The 12,318-nt window shown below is 40.8% G+C and overlaps 1 protein-coding gene across 2 annotated transcripts in view; it reads left to right on the top strand.

Moving 5' to 3' along the window:
- Window positions 1-409: 409 nt before the first annotated feature.
- The window catches only part of FEZ2 (fasciculation and elongation protein zeta 2), a 40,390-nt gene continuing 28,481 nt past the window's right edge, over window positions 410-12,318 (top strand). Inside the window, exons 1-3 of one of the 2 annotated variants that reach the window (XM_063078225.1) lie at window positions 410-699; window positions 4,920-5,028; window positions 11,647-11,763. In XM_063078225.1, coding sequence (XP_062934295.1) covers window positions 446-699; window positions 4,920-5,028; window positions 11,647-11,763 — 480 coding nt within the window. In that variant the 5' untranslated portion in view covers window positions 410-445. The remainder of the gene's footprint in view (window positions 700-4,919; window positions 5,029-11,646; window positions 11,764-12,318) is intronic. The other variant, XM_063078226.1, reaches the window with a different exon arrangement.

Genomic DNA, 12,318 nt, shown 5'->3' with positions numbered 1-12,318 from the left:
GTGGGAGACAAAATATTTGTGGAATGGATTTCAGTACCATTTAGCCAGTGGCTCTGGCTTTTATTCCGGTTGGAAAGTTACAAAAGGAGGTTACCCTGGGGAAACGCTTTTAGGGATAATCTGACACTAGGTCGCAAGTTTACAGAAGTCCTTTATTTTAGTCACGTGAAGGCCAGGTTCCTAGTAAGGGAAGCTGGAGGGAGTTATTGCTAAACGACAGAGAACATAGGAAGTGACAACGCAGTTAAGGTCTTCCTTTCTGTGGGCACCCAGGATCAACTCCTGGAAGACTCAGGAAAAGGGAAGACCCGGGGCTGGGCATCTTGGGACGGGTCAACCGGTTAGTGGGCGTGGCCCGGTGGCGGGGCGTGGCCGACTGGGGCGTGGTGTGGCGGGGGCGTGGCGGGGCTGGCCGGGGCGGGGCGCGCGACAGCTCCGGGCGGCGATGGCGGCGGACGGGGACTGGCAGGATTTCTATGAGTTCCAGGAGCCGGCCCGGGGCCTCCTGGACCAGGAGAACTGTAACGCGAGTCCCGAGGCCGGAGCGGGGGCGGGCGGTGGCGGTGACGGCTTCCCGGCGCTTGCCTGCAGCTTGGAGGAGAAGCTGAGCCTGTGCTTCCGCCCCTCGCGTCCGCGCGCCGAGTCCCCGAGGGCGGCCGTGCGGCCCATCACCGAGCGCAGCCTCCTGCAGGGGGACGAGTGAGTGCGGGCCCCGCCGGGAGCGGGCGGCAGCCTCGCGGGTTCCCCGCCCCGCCCTGCCCGCCGTCCGGCCCTCGGCCCGCAGCCTCCCGGGCCCCCGGCCGCAGGCTCCTCCCTGCGCCCTCCTTCCGCCTCCATGGACGCGGGAGTCCCCGCCCGCCGCGCCCCACCCCCGCTCGGGGCTGTCGGCCTCCGCGAGCTCTGCGGTTCCAGTCCCCTGCTCCCCTCCCGCATCGCTCCCTCAACCCCCGCCGCCGCCCCGCCGTCTCTTCCCGAACCAAACTCTTGCTTGTTTAGAGGGGAATCACTTGCACAGAGCACGTAGAGACCGGACCTCCTGGGGCACGTGGGGAGCCTTTCATTCATTCAGCTCGCATTTCTTAAACGCCTGCTCGTAAATGCTGCTTCTCACTGGGAATACCGAAATGACTGGACATTGCCCCTCTCAAGCAGGGCACACGTAGGGTGGGAGATAGAGCTGTAAACAAATATTTGTATGATGTGATAAGTGCTCTGATGAATATATATGCAAAATACGGAGATTTAAAAGGGGGTGTCATGGGGAAGAGGTGAGAGTCCGAAAAGACTTCACAGAGAAAAAAACCAGCAAACTGGATCCTGTTGGATGAGCGGGAGTTTGCCTGGCAGGTGAAGAAAGGTCTAGCATTCTACGTGCAGGATATAGCATGTGCAAGCGGACCAACGTGTGAGGCAGCATTTACGTCTTGGGAATCTATTGGGCCTGAGAGCCCAGGCAGAGTGCAAGCCAGCATAGAGGCAAAAACGAAGGGCTCTGGTTATTCACTGGCTGGTGCGGTACCAGTGCATAAAGTGATAATTACAGAATCACCTATGTGCAATGATAGGAAGTTCACAAGGGCAAAGTTCTTGAGGGCGCTTTAACCACCCTGAGCCCTAATTATAATCCGGTTAAATAAGGTTTGTAATTATGTACTATGATTTTATTGCAAAAGATGTTAAAAGGGGTGGCAAAAGATGTTAAAAGGGGTGGTGAAAGTGAGGAAACTCGAGCATATTGTATGTGTAGGGGGAGAGGAGCCCCTGGAGAGGCAGAAGGTAAAATGAATGGAAGACACACGGAGGACATGGGTAGGGATGGGTTTTCAGAGCATCGATGGGATGGAAAGACTAGAGTTTAGGGAAGAATTCTTGAGAGATAGAGAGGGGCCACGGGCATAGAAAAGGGCTTCCAGCCTGATGGTCTCTTTTTTTTCTGTGAATCAGATTTATCAGGAATAAGGTAGGATGCTTGAAAAGACGGGTTGGGAAGGGGGCTCTGTAAACATAGCAGAGCAGTGGTGTGGGCTCAGCTGTTTGGAGACCATCTCTTTTTATCGGTTCCTCTGGACAGTGTTCTGCCCAGGTATGGAGGAGGGAAAAGTTTATGATTGGATTATATACACATAGGTATGCACGCAGACAGTAGCCAAAGATGACATTTTTGAAAGTCTACTCCCAAAGGTAAGATAATATACATACATATATACATATGTACACACACACACACACACACACACACACACACACACACACACACACACACACACACACACACACACACACACACACACACACACACACACACACACACACGTATTGACTACTCAGACCGAAGGCTCAGGACTCGTTCTGGATTTCAAAATAATATTTATTATGTATTTTGGTTTATCAAGAGTAACTTTCTTAAAACAGATTAGTGGTTTGTATACAGATTGTTAAGGGCCCCTGTTTTTGCTTTGCCTGGACTGTCTGGAAAGAAGTTTATTTTAATCTTTGCTTACATCTTAGGTTGATGTAAAACTTAAAATATTTTGTCGCTTTTGATAATGGTTTTTAGTAGATGATATGTCGGTGGTAATTCATGTCTCTTGAGTTAGGAATGCATAAGAAATCTCTTTCTTTTCAGGAGCTGAGGCTGGTCACCACTGCCATTGTCCCTTTTCTCTTGCGTAAATATGCTCACCACTGCTTGACAGAGCCTATTTCAGCTCCCTTCAATTGAGGGAACTGAGAATAAACTACCTTGTCTTTGGTCACTTTATTTTTCTTCTCTGAGCCTCGGTTTTAGTTTTGGTTAAATATGGATTGTAGTTATCTGCTGAGGTTTTACTTTAGAAGGGTATTGCGTAGGATTCAATGTTGGCAGGACTTTGACCTCTTGGGAAAAGAGCTATCTTGCCGATTGTTTTTGACAGGTGGTGATACTTTGTGATAAGGATGAAAGCAGTTCATATGTCTTGACTGGAGAATTCTAGAAATCTTTCATTGAAGTTGGCCCTATGTCCTTCCATCTACACTTGTTCTGACCTTGGTGGAGATAGAGGACTGTTAATTGTCCTTTCCTTTCCTGGAACATCAGACTCATCCACAGTCACTTTTTCTAGGTGAAATATTCCACTCCACTTATGAAACTCACCCACGGTCACTTTTTCAGGTGAATATTCCACTACACTTGTCCTTTTCTTATGGCCTCCTTTAAGAAGGAGCAAAGAAGCAGACAACACAAACCCCCCAAACTCTGGACAGTTTTCACCTACTAGAATATCCTACTCAAGTCCCCGACCAGGGTTAGGTATATTGTCAGCTATTAGTATTTGAACATTTTTTTTACACAGAAACCCAGCAAGTTTAGCAGTCCGGAGGCGTTGCCTCTAATTCTAACTCATTGGTGTTAGAGGAGATATGATTCCCACAAAGAGGAGAATAGGAATGTACATGTTTGCATATGGGAGATTTGCTGGGTAAATTACCCACGTTTTTAGAGCTCTTTGGGTTCACATTTTCATTGAGGCTAATGTGCATTCTGCAGCCTACCATTATTTGGGATGTTCTGCAGTTGCAGTCCTGTTGCTTCCTCTCTAGCACCAGATCTCTATTCATTAAATCAAGTGTGTTGCTTCTATATTTTTAACCTCACATTCTTATGTTTATCCTGCTAGGATTGTTTTTGTATCCTAGTAGCTTACGTACTTGGAACAAAAGCCCATGCAATTATTTAATGGCTTATTCATGATTAGGTACCTGTTATAAATTTTAGTTTTTTTTCTTTTATGACATCTTTGTGTATACCTCTAGCCAGTCAGCAGCTCATGTGTAGGGTTTAACTTTACTTACTCCAATTAAATTTCATCTCATTTGTGTCTCTGAACTCTATTATTTCATAAAATATTACGTTTTTATTATGTTAATTATTACTTTGTATCAAAACCTGAATTTTGGTCATGGAATTAGAGTGTGCTGTTCTTACCTGGTGTGGTTTGGGACTTGCTTCAGTACAACTCATTTGAATTCATGCTTAGAGGAATGGAGTTGGGAAGAATGTTTCTTATGCAGGCCTCTCATTTTATAGAAGAGCAGCTGATAACTAGAAGGGTTAAGGGACTTGGCCAAAGACTCATTGTTTGAGAAAAAGTGGAGATGGGAGTTTATGTTTCCTGAATCTTAGTCGGTACTCTTCATTTTACTCTGTTGCCTCCCGGAAATGGAGTTTGATAGTAAGGGAGGGTAGCTGCGTTGGATAGAACCTGTCTGTGTGCATTTTATTGTGAGTTTCTCCTCCTCCTCCTTTTATTTCATCTGTCTCAATCCTTAGCTTATTATATTTCACATTAGATATTAAATTCTGGTCTCTCATTGAGACAGAATCTTTTCTCCAGAAAGGATAACAAGCCGTTGGTTAGAGAGAGATCATTCACTTTATGAAATAGTCTTTGTGTTTGAAGTTACAGACGAAAAATAAGTGTGTTGCACGGTGTATTTGCTACCTTTGTGGCTCTGGAAACATTACTTGCTCTTGCTGTGCTTCAGCCTCCTCATCTGTAAATGGGGATAGCAGTGGTTCCTACTTCTAATGTTGTGTTTGAGGATTAGATGAATTAATATATGCAAATTGCTTAGAACAGTGCCTGCTCATAATACAATGGAAGTGTTGGCTGTTGTGTAGTGGGAGAGTTTTCTCTACCTCTTCACCTCCCTCAGGACTTCTTGTCAGCCCAGTTACGTGATTTTCATTTAGTCTCATGTAGGAGACTCTAATTTGTTGATGTTTTTCTGAGAAACAATGTGCCTTCTGTTTTTTTCTTTTTTCTTTTTTTGCTTTGAAATTTAGTGTTCTGCTTTCACTGTAGCACTGGATATCTGTTTAACAAAAGACATACAGAATGTTACCCTTACTTGATTGTAATTTTCTTCTTTTTAAGGATTTGGAATGCCCTGACAGATAATTATGGAAATGTGATGCCTGTTGACTGGAAGTCATCCCATACGAGGACTTTGCATTTGCTAACTCTGAACCTCTCAGAAAAAGGGGTAAGTTAGGAATTGAACCAATAGTTTCTGAATAACTGATGTTGATAATGGTAGTAAAACAGTAACATTTCTGTTTAACACAAATTCATTGAGTTTCTAAGCTTCTGGCAACTGGAGTGGCCCTTTTGCCAGCTTGGCTCCACTGTTCTCACCTTGCTAGCACATTTCTCCACTTCTTCCCCAGGACATACTCACGTTTGTATGTGTAGCTAAATTTCCATTGCCCGTGTATGAACACCAACGATCACCGTTTCTCCCTGTGTCTATAACATGATTTTGATGTGCTGTGAACACCCAGTGAGAATCCTAGCCTTGATTTAATGTGATGAGGGTATTGGGATATCAACATGGAGTTAACTTTTTGATGAATTTAGTGACTTGCTGAACATGACATGTTGTCAGAAGACTTATGCATTCCTGTGAATACTGGGGAAACTTTATTTTTTAATTTTTTATATTTTATTTTAGTTATCATTATACAATGTAGTGGATTTTTGTGGCCCTTGACCAATTTCTTCCTTTCCTCCTCCCTGTCCCCCTTTCCCACTCCCATCAACATCTTATGTTCTTTTTTCTTAACGAGTTCAAGGAATTATTGGGATTGTTGTATCTTCCCCCCCCCATTTATTTGTTTGTTTGTTTATTTATTTATTTTGATTAGCTCCCACATATAAGTGAGAACATGGGGAACCTTTAAAAGACATTTAAGTTCTTGGCTTTTAAATGTGTTCTTGGCTAATTTATAATCCTTGAGGCTCCTGTGTACATCCTGGTATTATAAAATGAAGGTGCCTTGAGTAAGAAGTGTGAGCATAAGTGATAGGACAGCTTGGGGGCCAGAAAAGGGCAGAGAATTAACTTGAAATGGAAAATCACAGTGTTAAATTTATTTAAAGCTGATGAGAAACATAGCCAAATTATGTAAGTTTCAGGGCCAGACTGTTTAAGTTCTTTATCAAATAACAACGTAAACTCATGCCAGATCTTCTGGCATGCTCTATGTTTCATTAAGTGTAATTGTATGATTATGGAGAGTATAATGCAGTCGAGCTGTCAGTATTTTAAATAATACTGTTACATTGTTAATGTTTCATGAAAGTGATTTTCTTAAATGTGTGACTCAGAAAAGTCTGCTGCTATTATTTTCTAGTAAAATATAGAATTCGACTACATTTCCCAGTATTATAGCAGATATAGAATTCTTACTGTTTGTTCTAATCATTAACTCTGTGAAGCTTTGCAGACCAACCTTGCCTACATTTAGTGAAAAGGAACAAAATGAAATAACTTACTCTGTCTTCTCTTTATTTAGGTCCTAGCTATCATTTTGAGCTTAGTTCAAGTTTCCTTTCCTCACTGAAGCTTCCTATTACTGTTTTAGCTTTTGCTGATCTCATGGAATTATACAGTTTTAGAGTTGGAAGGGACTTTAAAGGACACCTAATCCAGCCTCTCACTTGGGGGGAATCCCCATCTCCAGCATCTCTGACAGATGGTCATTTAGCCATGGCCTAAATCCCTGCACAGAAGGAAAACACACTCCTCTGTGTGGGAATTGATGCCATTTGTGGGGAAGTGAACTTTGAATGGACTTATTATCTGTCCAGTAGAATTTAGCCCCATTGCCTCAGGTGTGCTAGTCCCCACAGCACTGATTCCATGTCTCTGTAAAATCAGTACTGTATTCTCTTATGAATCATGTGTTTCCGGGTCTGTCATGAGATTGCAGTGTCCTGACAGGTATCTTTGTATTTGTCTTTTTAGTAACTACCACTGTGCCTAGCACATAGTGAGTACTAAGACATGTGTTTGTTGAGTGAAAAATGAATAACCTTGTCAGTGACATTGTAAGGTCAGAGATTGTGATGAAAAGTTGTTTTTTAAAAAAATATTTTCTATATTTTTAAAAATAATGCTAATATGCTAATCTATAGTAGCGAGTCCCTGAGTACTTTTTTTGACAAATTAAAAAAATAACATAGAAGAGTTCCTTTCATACTTTCAAAGAAAAGCACATTAGCAGCATGAATGGGGCACTCTAATCCAATTTCATTGAATAAAATGTACACTCGGCCCTTCATATATGTGGGTTCTGCATCCATGGATTCAACCATGAAAATATTTGGAACAAAAAAAAATGAAAAATAACAATACAATGGTAAGAAATAGTATAAATAAAAAACAATACAGAATAACAACTATTTATATAGCATTTACATTGTATTAGGTATTATAAGTTATCTAGAGATGATTTAAAGTATATGAGAGGACGTGCATAGGTTACATACAAATAGCCTGCCATTTTACATAAGGGACTTGAGCATCTGTGGATTTGGTATCCTGGGGGCATCCTGGAACCAATCCCTCCACTGATTCCCAAAGATGACTGTATGTCTTTTAGTGTTCTTCGATTGTGCCTTAGGAGGTCATTCCCTTTTCTGCCTTTTGAATGTTATTTTCGATGCCAGGGTAATGGCATTTCCAGTGTAGTGATTAGTAATGACAGGGTTTAGTACTAGTACTGATTGTAAAAGCCTTACCTGGAAAAACTCAGCAGATTAAAGTGGACAAGTGATCATTCATCTATAATCTATCTATCTATCATGGCATAACTATTCCGGTGATGAATAGAACTGAAATTAGAACTCTTCCTCAGGAGAGATCAGCACTCATTGAGTTCCCTAAGAACAAAAGGGCAACAAGACTATATAAGAAGCAACCATGTCACTCTATTAAGTAGTATATCATTAACAAAGTTTTTTAAGAAACTTGGGAAAGTTATTTTATTTATCATTGCCAGCTGGGAGCTCTGTTCTTTCCATGACTGAGCTATGTAAAATTTACCTTTTGGAAGCATTCTTTAGATTATTACAGTTGCAAAATAGGGTCTATAGGAAATTTATTCCTTGACAAAGGGAGAAGAAATTTTTTTTTGCATTAAAATGAGAAAAATATTCGGGAAAAACCACAGTTTGTTGGATTTCAGTTTTTTTTTTTCTTTCAGAATATTAAGATGGCATACTTCCATATTTAATGGTTTTTTTCTAGAGTAAGACAATTGATAATATTCCAAATTCTTACATGGGCAAATTATTTTCACATGATGTATCTTCAGTTTTATACAGGGAAACAGTACCACCAGCTCTGTATCTAATTCTGACATAGGAAGGAATGAGGGGATGCTTGGCGAAAAGAAGGCATGTTTATACCTAATGGGAGGGTGAATAATGATACCCATGACAACCAAGGTTAGTTTTCAAAGCCTGAAAGGAATTCCAGCCCTTAGCCTATGCCATCTGTGTGGGGAATGGGCTTGGCTCCCTCTCTGGAAAGATGATCTGGGATCATTATTTCTGTCGTCATGGAATTTTATTCTAATGGTTTACTGGTATTACTCATGTGTTTTGGCAGTGGGCATAACCTGTTCTAAATATGGTACCATTCTTGCCTATGCTTATACAATAGAATGCTTCTAATTCATTCTGGCTTAGGAACATCTCCTGAGCCTTCATCTTCCTCCTTCCATGTGCATGGGACAGAGGCTTTTTTTTAAATGCATCTTTATATCTTTAAGAGTAGAAACAAAAAGAAGATAATAACTTCTTCCTTAGGAGTAATTTTAAAATTAAAATTTTCCTTTGTGTGGAAAGGGGGAAATGTAAAACAAAACTGTGGTCCTGAAGCTACAACATAAAGGAGTGACTGGGATGGGGGTTGGGTTTGAGGTGTCAGGATCAATGAAGAGGATTGTTATGTCTGCTTCACGTCATCCATACACCTGTGATCACATCTTGGCACTTTTTAAATCTTCAGTCTTGAAATCAGACATTCCTTCTCATCAAGAGCTTCCTCTCTTGATCTTTCTCTTTTCTTATTAAAATTAAGTTGTTAAAGGAATAATTGCTATAGTTTAAAAACTAAACACTGGGACTTACATGAAAAGGAAGCCTCTGCCCACTTTCCTCATCCTTGATTTCTGCTACTAGAGGTGACCACTTTCAACGTCAGCTGTTTCTTTGAGCAGATAACGTGCTCCTACCATTTTACTTGATTTTATTTTTCAATTTTAGATTTTATCCATTTGCTTTCTACCCGAAGGATGAAGGTTTAGCTCTTATAAAACTTTCCCTCCCCCATCTTCCCAATTTAATGATATAAAAATCCTTGTTTAAATTAGTTTTCATTATTTATATTGACAATTTAAATGCTCAAAGTTGACCCATTTTGTTATATTGTGATTAAATTTCCTCTTGGGCAATTTAGTTTTTTCTTAGGGTAATAATAATTGCCTTTTTTGTGATTTATTTAGTTTTAATTAGCTCACCAGTTCACCCTTAATAGAATCATAAAACTCATTTTTGTGAGTGGAATATAGTAGGTAATTTATCAATGTCTTTTTCCTCTCCCTCTCCTCTCTTTGTTGTGCTTTTCCTGATGTCCTCTACAATAACAATTCTAACCTGAACTGGTTACTCTCTAGTTTAGCTCCACAGCCGTCATTCTGAGATTTTCACTTCACTGTCATTACAAGAATTCCTTTCATCTCTCTCTTGCGTTTGACTCCATGTCTTTTTCCTTTTCTTTCTGGTAACTTGCTGAGAAACGGTGCACGAGAAGTAAATTCTTTGAAAAGTTGCATGTCTGAAAATGTCTTTATTCTAAGCTCCCACCTGATTGTTAGTTTAGCTGGAAATAAGATTCCAGGGTAGAATTTATTGAAACACAGAAATTACATTGCTTGTTTTCTAGCATCTATTGTTACTGTTGAGAATTCAATGATATTTTGATTTCAGATTCTTTTAATGTGATGGTTTTTTCCTCTCTGGAAGATTTTAGGTTCTTTTTTTCATACAGTGTTCTGAAATTTCATGATGATGTGTTGGAGGCCACGGCCAGGCCTTTCCTAGGCTGATAGTGCAGTGAGAAATAGAACAAGGAGGTATGTCACCACTGTGATACGGCATGGAATTGCAGGATGTGGTAGTAGGTAGATCCTGGAGTGCTGATGTGGCCCTTCTTCCAGCCTAATGATTGAAAGTCAGCGCTCCAGTGGTTCCTCGCTTTGCCCTTTTCACCTATAGGTTTCTTACTCTGTGGGCTGTGTTCACCCTTAAACTTCAGATTCTCCTGTGTGAGGAACTAGGGAAACAGTAGGGACCTCCATCCTCAATTTCATATGTATCCTCAATTTTATGTGTATCCTCAATTTTATATGTATCCTCTGCACTGGTAAATATAATAATTTTCCCAGGTAAAATTTTATTGTTTTCTTTATATTAAATATAATATATATTTATGTAACATATAATATATTATTTTAATTGTATACTATGTAATGGAATGATATGGTTGCTTCTTACATAGTCCTTGTTGCTGATTTGTTCCTTGGAGACTCAATGTTTGCTAACTTTCCTGAGGAAGAGTTCTAAGTTCAGTTCTATTCAGCACCAGAATAGTCATGTCATGATAGATAGAAGATAGATGGATGTTCACTCGTCTACTTTAATCTGCCTTAATCTGAGTTTTTCCAGTAAGGCTTTTATAATCAGCACTAGTACTAAGCTCTAAGGTATTTCTAAAGGGGCTGTTTATATTGGTCTGGGCATGGTTAAAGGAAACCAATCAGGCATGGTGCAATACCCCAGGGCTGGCAACACCAAGCAGCACTTTAGCAGCCCTGGCATGGAAATGTAAGGAGAGGGAGAAGCTACCAGTGCCTGGAGAGGTTAGCTGTAGGGGAGAAGTCTGCCTGACAAGAGTGGTGGCCTTTGGTAAGAGCCACAGGTGATGAGTGGCAGTCAGCAGGGAGGGAGACAGCAGAATAATTGTCCAGCTCTCACTTTTCCACCTTCCAGTGTCCTAGTGTCTGCCAGTGGTGTTAACTCAAGGGGAAGTTAGAGGCCAAGGGCATCCTTTGATGTAGTCCATAAAGGTCAGCCTGCTGGGGCACAAGCTGGGTGGGAAATAGTGGTGAGGTGAACAGAGAATCTCCAGCACTCTTAGGTTTAAAGATGTTTTTGGAACCTAGAGATACCCTTTTTGGAAGAAATGTTCAACTAGAATGGCTAAGTGGGACCATCATGGACAGATCCTGTCTGCCAGGGAGTTGATTACTTATCTTTTACTCTGAATAGTAATTACAATTTGGTTTGCAAGTGACTCACTTTATGTTTTCTGTGGAATATTCACAAATACTGATCTTACTATTAGATTGTTAACTAAAGAACATTTGTTGTTAAACCTGCCTATTTTCTTCATACTATTCACTACAATTCCCTACAACTTGCTAACTAATACCATATTTTTTTCTGCATATCTGTCAGGTTTTATAGCATTCTTCCCCGTGGAAAGAATAGCTGTGTATGTATCTGTAGCAGGCAACAGGGGATGTGTGCAGCACCTTAACAATTTCCCATTTATACTACATTCCTCATTCCTGTTTAATGAATATGTAAAGCACTTCACACACTGCCTGGTATACAGTGATGGTAATAATTTCTCCCTTTCAAGGGAAAGCTCCTGGTAGATGTTTTCCTCTGCAGCCTTTTTTACCCAGACATGTTGACTTTGTTTTGATCAGGATATCTTGCTTTTAACAGTGGGCATTTTTGCTTTTAGATAAGTGAGGGTTTGCTCTTTGATACGTCAGATGATGAGGAGCTGAGAGAACAGCTGGATATGCATTCGATCATCGTCTCCTGTGTTAGCGACGAGCCCCTCTTCACTGCAGACCAGGTATAGAGGAAATGGTCATCAACACAAGAAAAGGGGAAGCCAGAGCTGAAAAACAATTTCTTATTGTGGCAATAAATGATGGGTGTTGAAATTTACTTATTTTTTCTATATTTTCTGATTATGTAACCTTAACATGAGCTCTTCCACTGAGAAAAAAAAAAAAAAGAAGTATATGAAATCTAAAGAGAGGGGATTATGCTAGTTGGGAAGATTTCCAATATAGGCATTGTTAAATAGTATAGCAAATTACTAAGGAAGGGTTATTGCTTTAACCAAAATCAGAAAAATATTGTAAATTTTCTGCTTTCTTTAGATTGATCCAAATATGGGTAAACTATAAGACACCTCTGTAAGAATTAGTTTCTTTAAAACCCTGGATAAAAATTATTAGCACAGGGCCAGCCCCATGGCTCACTCGGGAGAGTGGGGCACTGGTAGCGCTGAGGCCGTGGGTTTGGATCCTATATAGGGATGGCCGGTGCGCTCACTGGCTGAGCGTGGTGCGGACCTCACCGTGCTGAGAGTTGTGATCCCCTTACCGGTCCAAAAAAAAAA

Source organism: Cynocephalus volans, chromosome 14 (genome assembly GCF_027409185.1).
Source record: "Cynocephalus volans isolate mCynVol1 chromosome 14, mCynVol1.pri, whole genome shotgun sequence".
Lineage (NCBI taxonomy): Eukaryota > Metazoa > Chordata > Mammalia > Dermoptera > Cynocephalidae > Cynocephalus > Cynocephalus volans.
This window is presented reverse-complemented; position numbering and strand designations above follow the sequence as displayed.